The sequence below is a fragment of the Podarcis muralis genome, chromosome 1 (assembly GCF_964188315.1).
Source record: "Podarcis muralis chromosome 1, rPodMur119.hap1.1, whole genome shotgun sequence".
In the NCBI taxonomy this organism is placed as follows: Eukaryota; Metazoa; Chordata; class Lepidosauria; order Squamata; family Lacertidae; genus Podarcis; species Podarcis muralis.
In genome coordinates this window covers 120572469-120590627 of record NC_135655.1, presented here as the reverse complement: position 1 = coordinate 120590627, position 18159 = coordinate 120572469, and the positions used below count along the sequence as shown (strand labels likewise).

Below are 18159 nucleotides of genomic sequence, written 5' to 3'. Positions count from 1 at the left end.
TCCAAAAACTAGGTGCGCGTCTTATGGTCTGGTGCGTCTTATAGAGCAAAAAATACGGTATATCATTAATGCCATTACTGCTTTCTGTTTTAGTTACAGATAGGTAGCCGTGTTGGTCTGCCATAGTCAAAACAAAAAAAATTCCTTCCAGTAGCACCTTAAAGACCAACTAAGTTAGTTCTTGGTATGAGCTTTCGTGTGCATGCACACTTCTTCAGATACACTTTCTGTTTTATAAGCAAAGGAAGCCTTTGTAAACAAGAAAGATGAAGATGGCAAAAACGCTCATCAAAAGTTTGCAGATTAAGAGTGACGCCAAGGAACACACCTCACACTCCTAATATATTCTTGGAAATATAGCTGGTGAGACGTGTTTCCAAATAAGCATCGTTACAGATGAAATCAAACACACACATTTCAGAACAGAAAATGATCTTGACAAGGGGGGAAATGGTGGGGTTTTTTGCTTTTTGCTTTACATGGTTAGTGCAACTTTTATTTATGAGGTCCGCTTCAAGAATAGAACAAACAAAAAGAGAAGGAAAAACAGTCATTTTACAGCATTTGCATGAATTCCAAATAAGATTTCTCTCCCCCCCCTCCAAACAAACAAAAAGGATTGAAAATAATTCTAGGGTTACCCAGTACAAAGACACACTGAGAATGCTTACAATATAAAAAGGAAAAACCGTACATATTTTGCATGACCCCGGGAGTTATTTTCCCCCTTTCCGAACTCAGCAGCTTGAAAACAATTCGCACTAAGCGGCAGAAGGCTGCCCTTTCTAGAAACTGAGGTATTAGCTCTAGAAGCAGAAAGCGTTACGTGTGCAAATTGGCCCTTGAGAATTTTGAGGGCGGCTCTTGCAAGAAAAGCAGGCATGCCGGCACGAATCGTATACACAGGTTTCGTATTAGCTCTTCGCTCCAAACACACTTTGCACCGGCTGAAACCATCAGTAGGATACAGAGGTAAAACACTCCCCTGGGGTGCAAGGGTGAGGTTGAATGCGCCCCCCCCCCCCACTAAATACACACACTTGTGGGATGGAGGACTCCAAAAAGAAAACCAGTGTGTCAAGAAGAACAGCTCAAGCCAGATTAATGCCTGGCATACGGTTTCTCTGTGTATGGGGATTCCCTTCCTCTTTCTCCCCGCACCGCTCTCAACAGAATAAACTTGAAATCAACATCCGTCACTGGGGGGGGGGGCACATTGGCAGGGCTGACAAAAAATGGCCGGTTTATGCAGTTTGCAGAACCGAGTGGCAAAAAATATCTCTGGCCTCTGAGAAGCTGTGCTTTACAAAAGCCGTATCCTACTGGGTCTTCAGATGCCATCACAGCTTCCACGAAGGTCAATTGCAAGCCATCTAAGAGGCACATTAAGAATTTCAATTTGTTTCTCACGCAGCAGCGCCTACTGAACTAAAGAGGCCGGCTTTGCATTCCTGGAGAGAATCTGGGGTTTTAAAATAGATCCTGGAGAAGCAGCAGGCATGGTTTGGCACGAGAAGGTGGGCCTTCTCTAGTCGAACGCAGCCACCATCACTTACCCCACCCCAACGGAGGGAAAACACCAGCCCCCTTTTTTATACCACCGTTGGGCAGATCGTCTCCACTTCTCACAGGGCATTTTTAATACCCACAGGTGAAACAGAGCAGTTGCCCCTTGTTCCATCCGCCAGCCTTCATTAGCCGCGATGGGAGTTGGTCAGGACAGCAGAAAGACGATATTAACACACCTTAAGGCTAGGCAGTTTAAACTTAACCGAAAAAAGGAAAAGGAGAAGGGGGGAAAAACAAGCATTCAACCACACTCAAGGTTTGTTTTGGACATGAACATCTGATGCACAACAAGGAATCCCAATTTCCATCTACGACCCTTATTTTAAGACTTCCTCCCCCCCCCCCCCGGACTCATGCGGTTCTCAGCAGCTTCACTGGGTTTTTCAGCCTGGGGGGAGCATGGCGAAGAGAGAGAAAGGTGTGTGGCGGGGAGGAAATCCTCTTCTCTGGACAACAGAAGGTAGAGAACTAGTAGACCAAACTTCACCCCCCCACACAGTTAACCATAAATAAAAGTGCAATTAAGTGTTCAAGTAGGGCGTATACAGAGTTTAGGCGGACAAGTGAGTCTTTTGGCTGGGTCATCTTTTTGAGGCTCTGCGGGGATCCCTCCCGTTACTCATTGTGCTTTGTGGGGGGCGCGTGTGATTGGACAGCACTGAAGGAGGGGCGGGGCCCCGCCCGCTGACCCTCCCAGTACCTGCATAGGAGGAGGAGGAGGAGGAGACATGATTATAAGCAGATGATACTCCGCTCAGCTCAGGTCCTGCTGGCAAACCATTTCCTACAAAAGCAAACAAGAAGAATAAAAGACAACACAGAGACACAAGACATTCGCGCGTCAGACAGTCTAAGCTGCAGCTTCTCGGTCCAGGAGACCGCTTTGCATGTATATGAAGCTGGCCTCTCTCACAATTTGCTGAGCCTTAGAGGTTGAGGTGAGCTGGGAAGGTGTCTGCAGAGACCATGAAGTCCCTAACAGCAGCTTGCTTTGCCAACAGTAACCAACGGCAAGGAGAAAACAAGGGAAGATGTGTGTTTCGGTGTCTTAGCAGCAGGAGGAGGAGCAACTTCTCCCAGCGCTGTATAAACCCCAGATATAGCAAAATGCACCGGGATGCTGCTGAAACCTGCACAATAAACACACAAGACGTAACCGGCTGTGCTTTTGAATAAATAAGATATACCATTCATTGTATCAAATTGTAGATTTCAACGGAAGTCTCATAAAGTACATAGAGTCCAATAATCCACAAGAAGGGTTGTTACAGATCCACAGAATCCTTTCACAGAGTCTAAGGCAAGTATTTCCGGAATATTAGCCTTGTTTTGCCATCCTAGGCTTGATCAGCAGAACAGGCATATGTAATATTACAGGATAGTGGATCTTATAGCATAGTAGTGGTTGCAGTAACACTTACTGTATGAACAGACAGGTGGAATAGACACGTATACATACATGGATCTTATGACTAGAGAATGAACTGATCCACTGGGTCTTCTGCTTTTCTCGTTGAACTTTATGAGACTTCCGTTGAAATCTACAATTTGATACAATCAACAGTATACCTTGTTTATTCAAAAGTACAGCCTGTTACATCTTGTGTGCTTATTGAGGATGTTTCACGTAACCACAAGTTTGTTGTTGTTGTTTTGCTGAAACCTGCACAGCGCTCAAAGGAAATAGGAGCTTGACTTCAGTAGAAGGTGGCAACGCAGCATCCTTTCAGCTTGAGAGGGACAAAAGGGGACTGACCAGGAATAATCCAATCTGGGCAAGCCAGACTGGATTGCTTAACTAAGGAGACTCAAATGAATCTGCAAACTAGCTTCCTGTTGTATAAGGGAAATGTGTTCTGCTACTTGACTCACTAGGCCTGAGTGAGGAAGGATGGTATTTAATCAATATAGCCTCTCCTACTATCCGCAACATTCCCACAACCCCCATGTAGCAGCTTCTCCACACCCTACCTGCTGTTTCCTGCTTCCTGTATGGGAGTACCATCTCCCAAGATGCAAGACAAACACAATGGGTAGTTGGAGGAACCAAACCTCCTTGCCCCAGTACTGCCTGACGACTCACCCTTCCCAATCACCAGGTGCCCTTTAAGCCACAACCTGAGCGGGAAGGTTGTTACAGGCCCAACTGTGCCAGAGTGAGGAGTGGGGGCGTTAACCCACGGCTCAACTACTTTCCTTCTGAATCCATAGGCCCAGTTTGGATGTCAACGCTAAACCAGTGTTTAAACATTACAAGAATAAGAACGCTTGAGTGTGAGGAACAAACACACTTCCCTCTTCTGGCCCGGCCAGAAGAGACAGGAAGCATCCGATTTCTGGTTTAAGCCCGAACCAGCTTAAAACTGGTTTCAACTGTGGTTTGTGGAAAGCTGCAGAGATCGAACGATAGGCTCCCGATCTTTGTTCCCGTAAACCATAGTTTAAACCTGCCGCCGCAGGTGTTCCTGAACCTTTGTTTCCAAGACAGAAACTTTATTATTATTATTTTACAACACACACTCACTTACCAGTAGGCCCAAAAGTACAAGAACTCAGATTAGTTGATGGAAGGGAATTGGTACTCTGCTCACCCTGGGCCTTTAAAAGGAATGGAGAGAGAGAGAGAGAGAGAGAGAGAGAGAGAGAGAGAGAGAGAGAGATTAAGACAACCATGGTACAGAAAGAACTTTGGGGGCTTGGAGAAACAGTACAGTGGTACCTCAGGTTACAGACGCTTCAGGTTACAGACTCCGCTAACCCAGAAGTAGTACCTCGGGTTAAGAACTTTACCTCAGGATGGGAACAGAAATTGTGTTGCGGAGATGCGAGGCCCCATTGGCTAAAGTGGTAACTCAGATTAAGAACAGTTTCAGGTTAAGAACGGACCTCCGGAACGAATCAAGTTCTTAACCAGAGGTACCACTGTATCCACGAGACTAAGCTAATTCTTGTTCCTCTTGTCCTTTTAAGATGCTCCTCTCCTCCCACAGGAGAAACCCACTCCTGTACAGTGGTACCTCGGGTTAAGAACTTAATTCGTTCCGGAGGTCCGTTCTTAGCCTGAAACTGTTCTTTACCTGAGGTGCCACTTTAGCTAATGGGGCCTCCCGCTGCCGCCGCACGATTTCTGTTCCCATCCTGAAGCAAAGTTCTTAACCCGAGGTACTAGTTCTGGGTTAGCAGAGTCTGTAACCTGAAGCGTCTGTAACCCGAGGTACCACTGTATAGGCCACACTGTTAAGGGTTTGTCTGCGCCTCAGTTGTGGACATGTTACGGTGCTGCACAAGATTGCACATACCACTTTGCTGGGCTGCCCAGGGTGATCCGAGCTGGGCTCACTGAAGTTGGGCACTTCCGAGTACACCATGCAGAACCTGCAAGGAAAAACAAGCTCGTGAGAGGGAGTGTGGAGATTTCTTTCCTCAGCTCTCCTCATCCCACTTCCAGGGACCAGTGCATGCCTTGTTTCAAATTCCAGAGCCGCCACCCCCTCTTCCCTCAGCAAGGGCATTAGCACCAGATGCTAATGCCCCCACTCCCATCCCAGAAACTAGACCAGGAGATATGAACAAGCCCAGCTCTACACATGCTCCACTTGGAAGTCTATCCTATCGATTCCGACGGAGCTTGCACCCAAATAGGTTGATGCTCCAAGCATGCGTAAAAGTTGTCCCTGCTGCTTCCTTTTGCAAGGCCACAAGTCAGCAGGTGGGTCACGCTTAACAGTCTATTCGTCTTCATAAAGGATACACAGAAAATATTCCGTTCATCGCCATAAAAGATACACAGCTGCAAACACTTAGGAGCAAGTCCTGCTGAATTAAAGAGGAGCTTGTATCGAACGAAGCACGCCTAGGATCAGGCCACGCAGAAGATGTCAGTGGCAAGAACCGATTGCAGAAGTTTTTTAAAAAACGGGAATGCCTAAGAACGCCAAATCCATAACGAAGGCTGCAATCCTGTGCTGTCAAGTTCCAACGAAGTCGAACGCTGCAAAGCAACAGTTGTTCCGCACTGCAGTGCACTGCCGTGCTATAAAGCAGGGCCCAACTTGGAACCAGCCAGGCAATTCTCAAGCATTTCTCAATCTGGAGAAAATTTAGCTTGAGTGGCATTTGTCACCATCAGAAACATCTTGCAGGCCTGCTTTGCATTTTAAGCTAAAGAAACCACAGGTGTCAAAACAGAACCAACCGTGACTTCCGGTTATTGTTCGTTCGATGCACCTTATTCTATTTATAAAATAATTCCAGCTGCACAAGCAACACTCCACATTAACTACCGGGTGCAATCCACCTATGTCGGAGCACATGATGGAAATTGCAGTGCAAAACAGTTAAGGTGGCACCAGGTTGAAGACTGATTTAGCCACACTTAAGTCAGCTACATTCCAGAATCTTACACTAATCCTCTCAAAATGTTATCACTCAGGATGACGAAAAGCATGTGTTTTTTTAATTCTTGCAGTAATTTATTTTGAGATTAAAACATTCCAACGTCATTCAAATTAAGAGGTGATGGGGCAATAATTTTATGCAGTGATGGGAAATAAGATTTATTTCCTGAGTTAGTACTAACCCTAGACTATCCCCCCCCTGACATTCCAATTTTGGGAAACACTCCCAATATAGCAGAAGCTAATACACCAGGCATAGGCCAACTCGACCCTCCAGAAGTTTTGGGACTACAACTCCCATCATCCCTGGCCACTGGTCCTGTTAGCTAGGGGTGATGGGAGTTGTAGTCTCAAAACATCTGGAGGGCCGAGTTTGCCTATGCCTGTAATACATTATGAAAATGGCCTCAATTATGAATAATCAGATATCACTTTCGGCAGATCAGACCACAAACGCAGCCACACATAGCCTTAGACAGACGTCTAACTTTCTGTGGCTAAGAGCCACAGCTCAGCAACAGAACATCTGCTGGGCATGTAGAATGCCAAAGGTTTAATCCCTGGTGTTTCTAGGGAGAGCTGCCATAGACCCCTGCCTTGAAACCCTGGGAAGCCAGCCAATCAGAGTGGATAATACTGAGCGAAATGGACCAATGGCCTGGCTCCCCAGCATAAGGCAGGTTCCTACGTCCTCCTCCTACAGCTGTAATGTTTTCACAACATTCCTCCACATTTTGGCCTGGTTCACCCTGTATGAACATCGCAGGCGCCTGGGGGGGGGGGATACAGGAAGTTGCAACTATCTGATGCAATGAAGCGTTATTCTGCAATTGCCCATCCACACAAGCACAGGTGCCCGGGTAAACCAGTCCCCAAAGCGACACATTCCAGCTTGCCAACAATGCCCAGCACTCTGCTCCCGAACTTTCCATTACGGGTCTCGACGGACTGCCTGGTCACGACGGAGGCTTATGCTCGAGAAAGCAAACCAGCAGCATTTGCCCATGACATCTTAGACCGCCATGACCCCAGAGGCTCTAGCTCGACGGAAGGGGGAAATTTACCTTTACACCCCTAGAGAGGCTGGCTCCCGCAGGAAAAGGCTGGAGCTCATTACCAGAGCCAGAATGTAGAAGCCTCTACCGTACCTAGCCTGTGGATTAAATAGAGGACTTCAGTTTTCGGCGCTGCAAGTCCTTGAAAACGACAATGCGTTAACCCACAACAAAGGAGATAGCTTAGGCGGCTGAACACTTACCTGTTTGCAGGTGTACTTAAGTCAAGGCATTCAGGCCAGATGGATGCATGGCTAAGCAAGCCGTCTGTTACATAAGCAATCACAGGCAGGGTTCCCCACACGCTTGTTGGAAAAAATAATATTGAGATCGAGGAAAGCCAAACTGATTGGGAACAAGGCTCTTTGGGCAGAGAGTACTTTGCTAAACCCCAGAAAGCAACGGCAGGTTGGGCAGACACTTGCAAGGCGGCATTTGATACCTACCGCTCCAGCCTGCGAAGCGCAAAGCTTCGAGAGCAACTGAGCGCACGTGTAAAGCGAGATACTCACTCCCCGATTTTCTGAAGCTCGCCTCCCCTTCCGGTGTAAAGCGTGAGACATCCTTTCCACAGAGACGCGTACCTAGCCGAGAGAAACACCAGAAGCGTTAGAAAGCACCGGGAGGGGGAATGTAATTAATGTCCAGGCTTGACCAGGGTTTGGGGTTTGGTGGCGGGGAGGGGAGGGGGTTAAGTTAAGCACATCTTCCTCTCAGAAAATCCAATGGGAGAGTGGACCACACACACCACCAAAATCAATAGGACTTTAGCGCTAACCTTAAGTGTGCAGCTTTCAGATTTCGCCAGCAAGGCAGCCTCTGGCAGATCATTTCTTCCTTTCTTTTTTGAAATTGTTTCTATTTGTTTTACAGATATAAATTTATTAACAAAACCAAATACATATCCATATACAGTGGTACCTCTAGTTGCAGACACGATCCGATCCAGGGTGCCGTTTGCACCCCGAAAAATCCGCAACTAGAGCGGCGCTTCTGTGCAAGCACAATAGAGAGCTTCTGCGCATGCACGAAGGACGCTTCTGCGCGTGTGGCGAAACCTGGAAGTATACGCTTCTGGGTTTGCCGCGTTCACAACCCGAAAAGCCACAACATGAAGCAAACACAACAAGAGGTATGACTGAAGAGAGATTTCTCTGAATCTCGAGTCTTCCCCTCCATGGGTCCTATTGTCAACCTTTTCCCCTGCATATTATTTCATAGTCTATATTTTACATCTATCCATATTGTCCATAACATTTGTGGGATTCAAATCCTGCTAATGTTTTCATCTGCTTACCTCCTTATAATATTTTCCCCATTCTTTCTTGAAGTTTTTGTACTCACAGGTCATTTCTTAGTCAGATGCTCAAACTTTTATTGGCCTACGTACATGATTCCAGTAGGGCTCAACACAAACAAACAACAACCCAATCATTACAAAACAGCAACACTGCGGCTAACATTTAAGTTAGTGTTGTACAGCATCCATGAACCCTTATTGTGTGTTGCAGATACCTGACTGCTAACATTAGGAAAGCCACCTTGCATGTGTCCGAATTCCACTCCCTACAACCAACCAACCTAGACCGAATGGTCTGATACCAGACGGAGGCAGTACAAAAGAACATGTGCAACTGGCGACAGAAAAAGAGTGGCAAGATAAATTATTTGACTGTATTGAATTGGCTAGATTGACAGACGCCATTAGGGGTCAGCCCAAGCAAAAATTTCAAAAAGAATGGGGGAAATATAGAGAATACCTGAAAAAGCAGTGCCCTCAAATTAATACTTCGACTTGTTTCGATTTAACTTCTGCAAAATAAATCATGGTATAAAAGCTAAAAATAGAAAGAAAAAAGAGTAATAATGAACTAAGAAGGAGACAGTTTACCAAAAACGAAAAGAGAACCGTGTTGAGGATGAAGGAAGTCAAATGGAGGAAAAGAAGAATTGAAATTATACATATTTGTGTGTGTGTTTGTGTACACACACACACAGTGGCACCTCAGGTTAAGTACTTAATTCGTTCTGGAGGTCCGTTCTTAACCTGAAACTGTTCTTAACCTGAAGCACCACTTTAGCTAATGGTGCCTCCTGCTGCTGGAGCACAATTTCTGTTCTCATCCTGAAGCAAAGTTCTTAACCCAAGGTACTATTTCTGGGTTAGTGGAGTCTGTAACCTGAAGCATATGTAACCTGAGGCGTATGTAACCTCAGGTACCACTGTATACACACACACACACACACAAACAAACACACACACACACAGTTGATTGTGTGGTCTGTGTAAGTTTGTGTATGTTATTATGTTTTATTTGTAATTAATTGTTTTTTGTTCTTTGCTTTCGATTGTGCATTTTTGTGAGTATGTGTGTGTGTGTATGTGTTGCAAAATAAACTTAAAAGAAAAAAGAACATGCACAACTGGTTCCATTTGTCTCTGTCCACAAGGACATCGCCTTTCTCTGAGCAGTGTTTCACTTCTTGGTCTGTTCATGCGCCCAAAGTTACACAACTCTCTCAGAGGTTTCCTGGCGCCAAACTAAGTTCTGTCGTTACTACAATGGTTGGGGGTTTTAAGCATACTCTCACACTCGAGGACTCATCCATTCATCCAATGGGGTGCCCCGCGGAATCAGACCATCTAACAGAGCTTTCCACTTCCGGCGATGGCCAACCAGGTGCCTTTTGAGAAAACCTTAAGCAGAACATAAGCTGCTGCTTTCCAATGGTAATCAGATGCATGGTGTCTCTAGTTCTGGAGCTAACACATTGCCCATCATGACTAGTAGCTACTGATGAACTGTTCCTCCCCTATCTTGTCTAATCGCTTTTAGTACAGCCACTGCTAGTATGACAATACTTGCAGCATCCATGCTTTCTCCTGGAACGCCATTAAAAAAAAGTAGTTTCCTTCACTTTAGAGCAGCAATGGGGGAACATCTGGAGGGTCTATCTGCTTCAAAACATGCTGAAAATTGCTCAGCCACTTAATCCTAACTGCAGAGCTGACACAAGACACCAGCAGCTTAATTTTTAGCAGGTGTTTTATTGCAGCTCCGATCTACCCATAGCTCTGCACATCGAGATTTTTATTTTTTTGCTACTGTATAGCCAAAGGTTTTGCACAGTTGTGAGGGCTGGAGGGTTAAAGCTCCAGTTCAGGTGAAGTTAGTCACATTTAAGTGCCACGGCAATCGGTGGGACTTAAATTGGCCGCAAGCAATTGGTCCCACTGATCTCAATGGTATGTCAGCATGACCAACTTTTAACCGAGTCGGGAGCATTTATTAAAAGCCATTTGCAAGAACACACCAAGCGTTCTGCTGAAGCGCCCTGTGTGACTTGCAAGATCATTCACTTTCATTACTACATTCTCTGAGTGTATGTACGATTTGTCCCTCTCTTGTACATGTGCATAGATGTATAAACACGAAAAGAGCACAAATCAAACATTGTCAAATGGGGACTTGAGACACTAGTGGGGTATAGAAACAAGAAAGCTTCCATTTATTGCAAGCGCAACAAAAGACATCCTTTGGCAGAATTCCCTATCTCCCACAAGTAAATCCTTTATACGTAGTGAATATTTGCCTGCAAGAATGAAAGTTTGTTTTGATTCATGTGCATGACCTTCAAACTTTGGTTTTTAACCAGCGATCAACTGTTTTTCCCTTTCTTTCTTTTTGCCAAATGCAAAAGAGAGGAACAACCAAAGAGGGTTCCCCCAAACTTGGGTCTCCAGCTGTTTTGGGACTACAACTCCCATCATCCCTTGCTAGCAGGACCATTGGTCAGGGGTGATGGGAATTGTAGTCCCAAAACAGCTGGAGAGCCAAATTTGGGAAACCCTGAACTAAATGATGCGAGGGGAAATGACGTTTGGATTTTCACATTGCACTTATAACTACCTTCCCCCACAGGTTGGGAGACCTGCTCAGTTACAGTTTGGCTCTTAAAAGATCATTAACAAATGCAATTTTTATTTATAAAGCTAGTAAATGGACCTGTTCCTGAGGTTTGGCAATAAACCACTAGTAGGCATCCAAGATACTGTCTGCCTCTCTGCCACTAGTGTTTCTAAGGCTGTCACACAGACTGCTGGCACAAGCGGTATACGTTTTATCGGTGTCCAAACAAGTAAGCCAGCCACTCTATATTAGCTCCACCCATCAGTCACATATTAGTTCTGCTAAGATGACGCAAATGGAAAGTGACCTTAACACGGCATTTTGTGCCAAGTTGTAACTTGAAGAGATTACAAATGAGCCTAGGGGTGAAATCCAGTGGCATGTGCATGCAATATAGGCAACCAGGAACTCTCCAAATGGCCTTAAATAAGCAGCCATTGTTGTATTTTGCACTGAAACCAATAATTAACGTTCTTGATAGCCTGGCTAGAATGCGACACTGAGCCATGGTTTATGGAACCATGGCTTAGTGTTGTGAGCAAACCCGGCCCAGCAACTTAGCTGCGGTTTGTTTACTGCCAACAAACCGTGGTCTGAAGCCATGGGTTGCTTGTTGACATTAAAAAAAAACCTTGGTTTGTTTTAACTACGGCTTGGTGTTATGCCATGAACCCAGCCCTCTTCCTTAACCATGGTCTCTTTTGCCATCCCACCACAAACACTCACCAACTTTCAAAGGCATAAGGAAGAAGACGAAGAGAAGATTTTGGATTTGATATCCCGCTTTATCACTACCCGAAGGAGTCTCAAAGCGGCTAACATTCTCCTTTCCCTTCCTCCCTTACAACAAACACTCTGTGAGGTGAGTGGGGCTGAGAGACTTCAAAGAAGTCTAGCCCAAGGTCACCCAGCAGCTGCATGTGGAGGAGCGGAGATGCGAACCCAGTTCATCAGATTACGAGACTACCGCTCTTAACCACCACACCCACCCACCCACCCACACATGGGGAAAAACCAAACTTTGGATAATCAAGCCATCGTTTGGCTGATCGCTTGTGGGACAACTCATGATGATCTTACAGTTTGCAAAACAACCCATGGTTTAACATTATGTACCAAGTGGGCCACTGCGAGTTCCTTTTTTGTGTTTGTCACATTTGTATCCAAGCCTTCTCCCAAAGAGCTCTAGGTGACAGGTTGACATTTTGTCTCCAGGAGAAGCCTGTGAGCTAGGTGTGGTTTTAGACAGGGAATAATTTGACCCATGGTCCCTCAACAAATTTTATCGTTGATCATAGGTCAGCCCAGTCTAATTCCAACAAACAATATTCACTCGCCATCCTAGCAGTACGTGTGGCCTTGGAGACATTGCTTGCCCTCTGCCATTGTTATCATACACCTCATTAATCCAAAGGAAAAGGAACCGTTAAAGGGGTTATTTTAGCTTCTTTGATTGGCTTTCAGGTGACTATGGGAATCTGCCATCACCATGTAAGGAGGGAGAAGTTATGGCCCTAAGGAGGTTTTTAATGTTTTATGTTTTACTATGAAGAGAAGACTCCCTGGAAAAGACCCTGATGTTGGGAAAGATTGAGGGCACAAGGAGAAGGGGATGACAGAGGACGAGATGGTTGAACAGTGTTCTCAAAGCTACCAACATGAGTTTGACCAAGCTGCGGGAGGCAGTGGAAGACAGGAGTGCCTGGCGTGCTCTGGTCCATGGGATCACGAAAAGTCGGACACGACTAAACAACAACATTTTTGTATGTACTGTAAGCCATCCAGAGTGGCTGGGAGAAAATTATTATTATTATATTATTATTATTATTATTATTACTTTTGCACAGACTAAATTGTAGCTCACAATGGGAATTCTATGACTGTTGAACACATCCCATTTCACTCTTTTAAGAAATGATTACGCTTCCCTTTAAGATCAGATTATAGACTTTTGCAAAGAGGGTATTATTTTCACAGACGCTTGGTGCTTACCGTTTCAACCTCATTCACAGTAAAAGTACCTAGCGCTTTAGAATACCTTTGCATGTTCAAAGCAGATTGCAAACATTATCTCAGGAATCCTTACAACCTGCCTGCAAGGTAGGTCATAGAACATAGGCAATGTGACCTCCTTTGCTGAAACCCAGAAAGCTCTTGCACACAAAATACAGGCAGGATTTTCTCTGTCTCTCAGAAATACAGCAAAAAAGGCCACCGCCAATCTGAAACCTTTAAAATATTAAAGCAAAAGCAATTGATCAACCCTCTGTGAGGGCAAGTAAATACACTTTCGGTTTTTAATTGTGTTTACAAAAGCAATTTGACATGGCGAACCCAGCGATCCACCAGCGTTCCTCTGGACTGCATTTGTCACATGAAAATATAGCACACTTGTAAGAGAAGCAGATGCTTTTACTACTAAGTGCCAGTTCTGCTTCTCTTCATGCTAAAGAAAGCCAACTTCTCCGCTGTGCACGGTGAGAGCTCATCGAAAGAGGAAGCAGAAACAGTTGGTTGCTTCTTTTAAAAATTACATTACGTTGAACCCTCGGTCCCCTAACAGATCAGATTTCAAAGCAGCATGCAACGCCATGCTGGCGTTTGTGACTTGTTAAGGCTTGTGCAAGCAAGCCCAGCTACGGCTTGGATTATCCAGAAGGAACATGCTCAGATCCACAGATCCTATTCTGCTAGGGAAACAGGGAAGAGGCTGGGGATAGTGGGCCCTGAGATTTTAACCGTGTAACAAGCCACATATTGGGCCACTTAAATGCACCCTTTAAAATATAGTAATCCTGAAGTATGACTGGTTTGCTTCTCGGGAAATCTGTGCTCCTGCCTTGTCATGTGACCAGGGATATAACCCAACGTAGGGCCTGCCATGACACCAGAGGTGAATTGTGTGCCTGTCATACAGGTATGGCACACACACAATTTAGATGGGTGAAGTGTCTGGAAGCAGATCCCTGTGGGCTGGGGAAACACTAAATGTTACCAACAGCAAAACCACATGAATGAGTTGGAATGTTGCAGAGTTAATTTTTGTAATAATGAAAAACCGGGGCCTGGGGGACAGGAAGGTGTTTATGCAGCAGCTGCAAGTTGGGAGTGCAGTTTTTTTTCTGCGGAACTCCAAAACAGCCCCTACCCAAAGAAGTACCGTATTTTTTGCTCTATAGGACGCACTTTTCCCCCTCCAAAAATTAAGGGGAAATGTGTGTGCGTCCTATGGAGCGGATGCAGGCTCCTTGGCTTCAGCGATAGCAACGTGAAGCCTCCAAAGCGCAGAGGGAGCGCTCCCTCCGCACTCCGGAGGCTTCGCGTTGCTTTCGCTGAGGGCGCACCAGTGCGCACCAACCCCTCTCGCTCTCCAGGCTTCAGGGATAGCTGCCTGAAGCCTTTGGAGCACAGCGGGAACTCGCTCTGCGCTCCGAAGGCTTCAGGTTCCTTTTGCTGAAGCCGGGAGAGCAAGACTCTCCCGGCTTCAGCAGAGAGGGAGAGCTGCGCAGTGCCCCTTCAGCGAAAGAAGAAATGGAAGGGGCTCCGTTTCTCCTGCCGCTTCGCTGAAAGGGCGCTGATCAGAGAGGGGGAGGTTTTGTTTTTCTTGTTCTTCCCCTCTAAAACAAGGTGCGTCCTATGGTCGGGTGCGTCCTATAGAGCAAAAAATACGGTAATCTGGTTGCAGGGGGAGAAGAAAATTCCCCTGGCTCACACTGTGCCTTAAAGTCTTCTCTCATCTCCACAGGACTTTTTAGCACAGCACAAGGTGTGGGTTCTGCTTCAGCTATTACTGAACCCACTGAAATAAGCCAAATAACTCTTGGCCTATCCAGCTCTAAACAGAACATACAGGAAAAGAGGGTGTCTCATTGCTTCCTTTAAGGAAAATAAGAAGCCACCAGCTTTTAAGAGATGACTCATCGACCAGTGTGGTCAAGGCTGCATCCTTGTGAGCCAAGCCGGATGTGACAGCAGCAAACCCATCTGTTTAAATCCTGGATCTGCCCCAATCATGTTCAAAGGAAGGGAAGGAGGGGCGAGGAGAACTGAGGAGTGGGCCTTGCTTCCCCACGTGGTTCCCTCTAAATCTAGCATCTGTAGAGAGGCGAGTGAGTTTGGGAAGGGGGGCTGGAAACGTCCCTTTTGCTTTAAAAGCTAGGCCCCGACAGAGGTCTAAGGTCAGAAGAAGAGCATGCGCACACTCTGCGTGCAGGTCGCCCTAGGAGCACAGGTAAGCTGTCAAGTCAAACTGAAGGAGCGTCTCCATCCCCATCGTTCTGCCCGGACACTGAGGTCCAGTGCCGAGGGCCTCCCCTCACTGCAAGAAGTGAGGTTACAGGGAAGCAGGCAGAGGGCCTTCTCGGTAGTGGCACCCGCCCTATGGAACGCCCTCCCATCAGATGTCAAGGAAATAAACAACTATCTGACTTTTAGAAGACATCTGAAGGCAGCCCTGTTTACAGAAGTTTATAGTGTTTGATGTTTGATTGTGTTTTTAATATTCTGTTGGGAGCCGCGCAGAGTGGCTGGGGAAACCCAGCCAGATGGATGGGGTATAAATAATATATTATTACAGTGGTACCTCGGGTTAAGAACTTAATTCGTTCTAGAGGTCTGTTCTTAACCCGAGACTGTTCTTAACCTGAAGCACCACTTTAGCTAATGGGGCCTCCTGCTGCCACTGCGCCGCCGCTGCACGATTTCTGTTCTCATCCTGAAGCAAAGTTCTTAACCCGAGGTACTATTTCTGGGTTAGCAGAGTCTGTAACCTGAAGCGTATGTAACCTGAAGCGTATGTAACCCGAGGTACCACTGTATTATTATCACCACCACTGGGTTCATCCAACCTGGCATTGCCGATTGGCAGTGGCTCTCCAGGATTCCAGACGGGGGGGGGGGGGAGGACACACACCTGCCTGGAGATTCTGGGGCTTGAACCTGGGAGAACATGCTCCAGAGCCCTTCCCTGCCGGTCAGAGGAGACCTACTGCCAGTCAGAGGAGGCCAGGGTTGAAATCCCCACTCAGCCATGAAGCCCCTTGCTTTCTCCTGCCCCAGAGGCTAGGACTCAAGCCAATGGATTCAAGTGGCTCGAAAGCGGAACGGGAGGGAATATGCTTTCTTTGCACTTGAACCCATTGATTTGGGTCCTAGCCTCCAGGGGCAGGAGAAAACAAGGAGCTTGCTTGCTTAACCCACTATGACGGCCGTAGCTAAGGTTCCTGCATTGCATCTGAAGGCAGCCCTGTTTAGGGAAGTTTTTAATGCTTTATTGTGTCGGGAGCCGCCCAGAGTGGCCGGGGAAACCCAGCCAGACGGGTGGGGGTCTAAATAATAAATTATTATTTACTTATTTCATTACTATTGCAGGGGGTAACTCTACCCTTCTACGACTCAATGGGTGAGCAGTCACTGCCTCTCAGCTGCACCTACCTGGCAGGGTTGTGGGGATTGATGGAGCAGGGGGAGAAGCGTACTTGCCATACCTGGAGCTCCTTGGGAGAATTGGGTGGGGTTTTAAATGCAATAAATAATAATAAACGACCCAGCAAAAGGCAACTTCCTCTATATATTGAGGTACACACAGCAAGGGGAAATGAGCAGGCTGGGTTTCACCTCTAATCCGGCCCCGCGAGATGTTCCTTTCCCTTCCCCTCCTCCTGCTACACCCATTACAGATTCTAAGAAAGGGAGAGGAAGCCCAAAGCGTTAACAGGAACACACTGAGTCAGCCAGTTGCTTCAGCAACGAAACAAAAGAGCGGCTGGGCAGAGGCCGCTCGCTCGGCCTAACCCCACTGTCGGAAACACATACATACCCTTTGGTCAACCGGATAATATCTCCCGGCTGAATGAGGCTGCCAAGTTCATCCCACACCGAGATGAGGATGCTACCTGACTTGTCGGCCACTTTGCACGACCGCACTTCGTGCCCATCTTTGGTTTTGGTGACGCGGCCTGCAAGGGAATATGGAAAAGGGGGGGGGGGAGCAGGGGAGGGGAGAGAAAAAGAAAGGTAGTTTGAGCAAACGTCCTTAGAACAAGGGGGCACAACATCCTTTTGAAATTGCAACTTTGCCTGGGCGCGAAAGGACCTGCAACTTCCGCCAAAGCCCAGGGAAGGAGCCCTAAAAGTGGGTCTATTTAAGGACAGATTTAGAGAAAGGGGACTCAAGTATTTTCCCTGAAAAGTGGACACGTGTCAACTCCTCTCTCTCTCTCACACACACACACACACACACACACATTTGCACACCTAGAACCCGGGCCAAGGAAGTCGGGGAGTGAAAAACAAACAAAAGCACGACAGTTCCACGGGACCCCACTTACCGATCTCTAGCACAATAAAGATGACATTTAAATTTTTCAGTCCGGCCCTTATGTCTTTTATGAGGTGGTATGTTTCGTTTGCCATGCTCATGCTGCTTTGCTTTTCAGGAGGAAGGCACGGGCGCTGCTGGGGCAGAGTGAGCAGGACAAAGCTCCCCTTTAGCCGAGAGGGACACTTGGAAAACAGGGCAGGGGTGGCAGGAGGGGGGATTAGACGAGATCGGGTTTGACCAGCCCTTGGAGAAGGCAACAGTAATGTGCAATATACTCTGGGGAGGTCGGCGGGGAAGCGTGTTTATGAGGAAGAAAGGAGGCACCCACGGCGATCCCTCTTCCCTGAAACTCTTAAGCTCGCTTCTCCCTCTCTCAGCTGACCACACACGCCTCGTAAGGCTGGACGGGGGAAGGAGGGAGCCGGGGCGCTGTGATTAAAACAGGCACGGGGCTTGGCTGCTGCTGCTGCTTTCGCCGCCGCCGCCGCCCCTACTGGCGAACAAGAAAAGGCACCTTCGCTATAGGCTCCGTTTTCCTCCCCTCTGCAAGAAAATCGGGGCGCTCTTTTTCTCTTATGACTATTATTGCACAGCGAGTAAGATGCTTCCTCCTCCTCCTCCTCTCCAACCCCCCCAACTCGCCAGCTGCCCCGCACCCCAGCGCCACTTTCACACAAGCGCGCAAACACGCCGCTTCGCCCTCCAAGCGCGCTCGCTCTCCGTCTAAAAGAAGCATGTGCCGGCGGCGTCGTTTTATATCCAGCCGGGCCGGACCATTTCCTCCGCGCGGGGGGGGGAAGCAAAGTCGCGTCGAAAGGTGCGGAAAAGAGCGGCGGGGGAAAGGGAGTCAGAGACGAGCTCCAAGACCTCGGTGTTTGGATCCTGCTGCGCCGGAGCGGTTCTGC

At 47.1% G+C, this 18159-nt stretch overlaps 1 protein-coding gene across 2 annotated transcripts; it reads right to left on the bottom strand.

Moving 5' to 3' along the window:
* Window positions 1–447: 447 nt before the first annotated feature.
* On the bottom strand, window positions 448–17966 carry NABP1 (nucleic acid binding protein 1). 2 transcript variants are annotated; one of them, XM_028750706.2, is made up of 6 exons: window positions 17262–17966; window positions 16751–16889; window positions 7534–7605; window positions 4869–4944; window positions 4098–4167; window positions 448–2353 (listed from the first exon to the last, which is right to left on the bottom strand). In XM_028750706.2, exons 1-6 carry the CDS (start codon window positions 17350–17352, stop codon window positions 2151–2153), a joined length of 651 nt encoding a protein of 216 aa, XP_028606539.2. In that variant the 5' UTR covers window positions 17353–17966; the 3' UTR covers window positions 448–2150. The 2 variants fall into 2 exon arrangements, with proteins under 2 accessions (XP_028606539.2, XP_028606549.2); XM_028750716.2 differs by having other exon boundaries at window positions 448–2269.
* Between the last annotated feature and the right edge of the window lie 193 nt (window positions 17967–18159).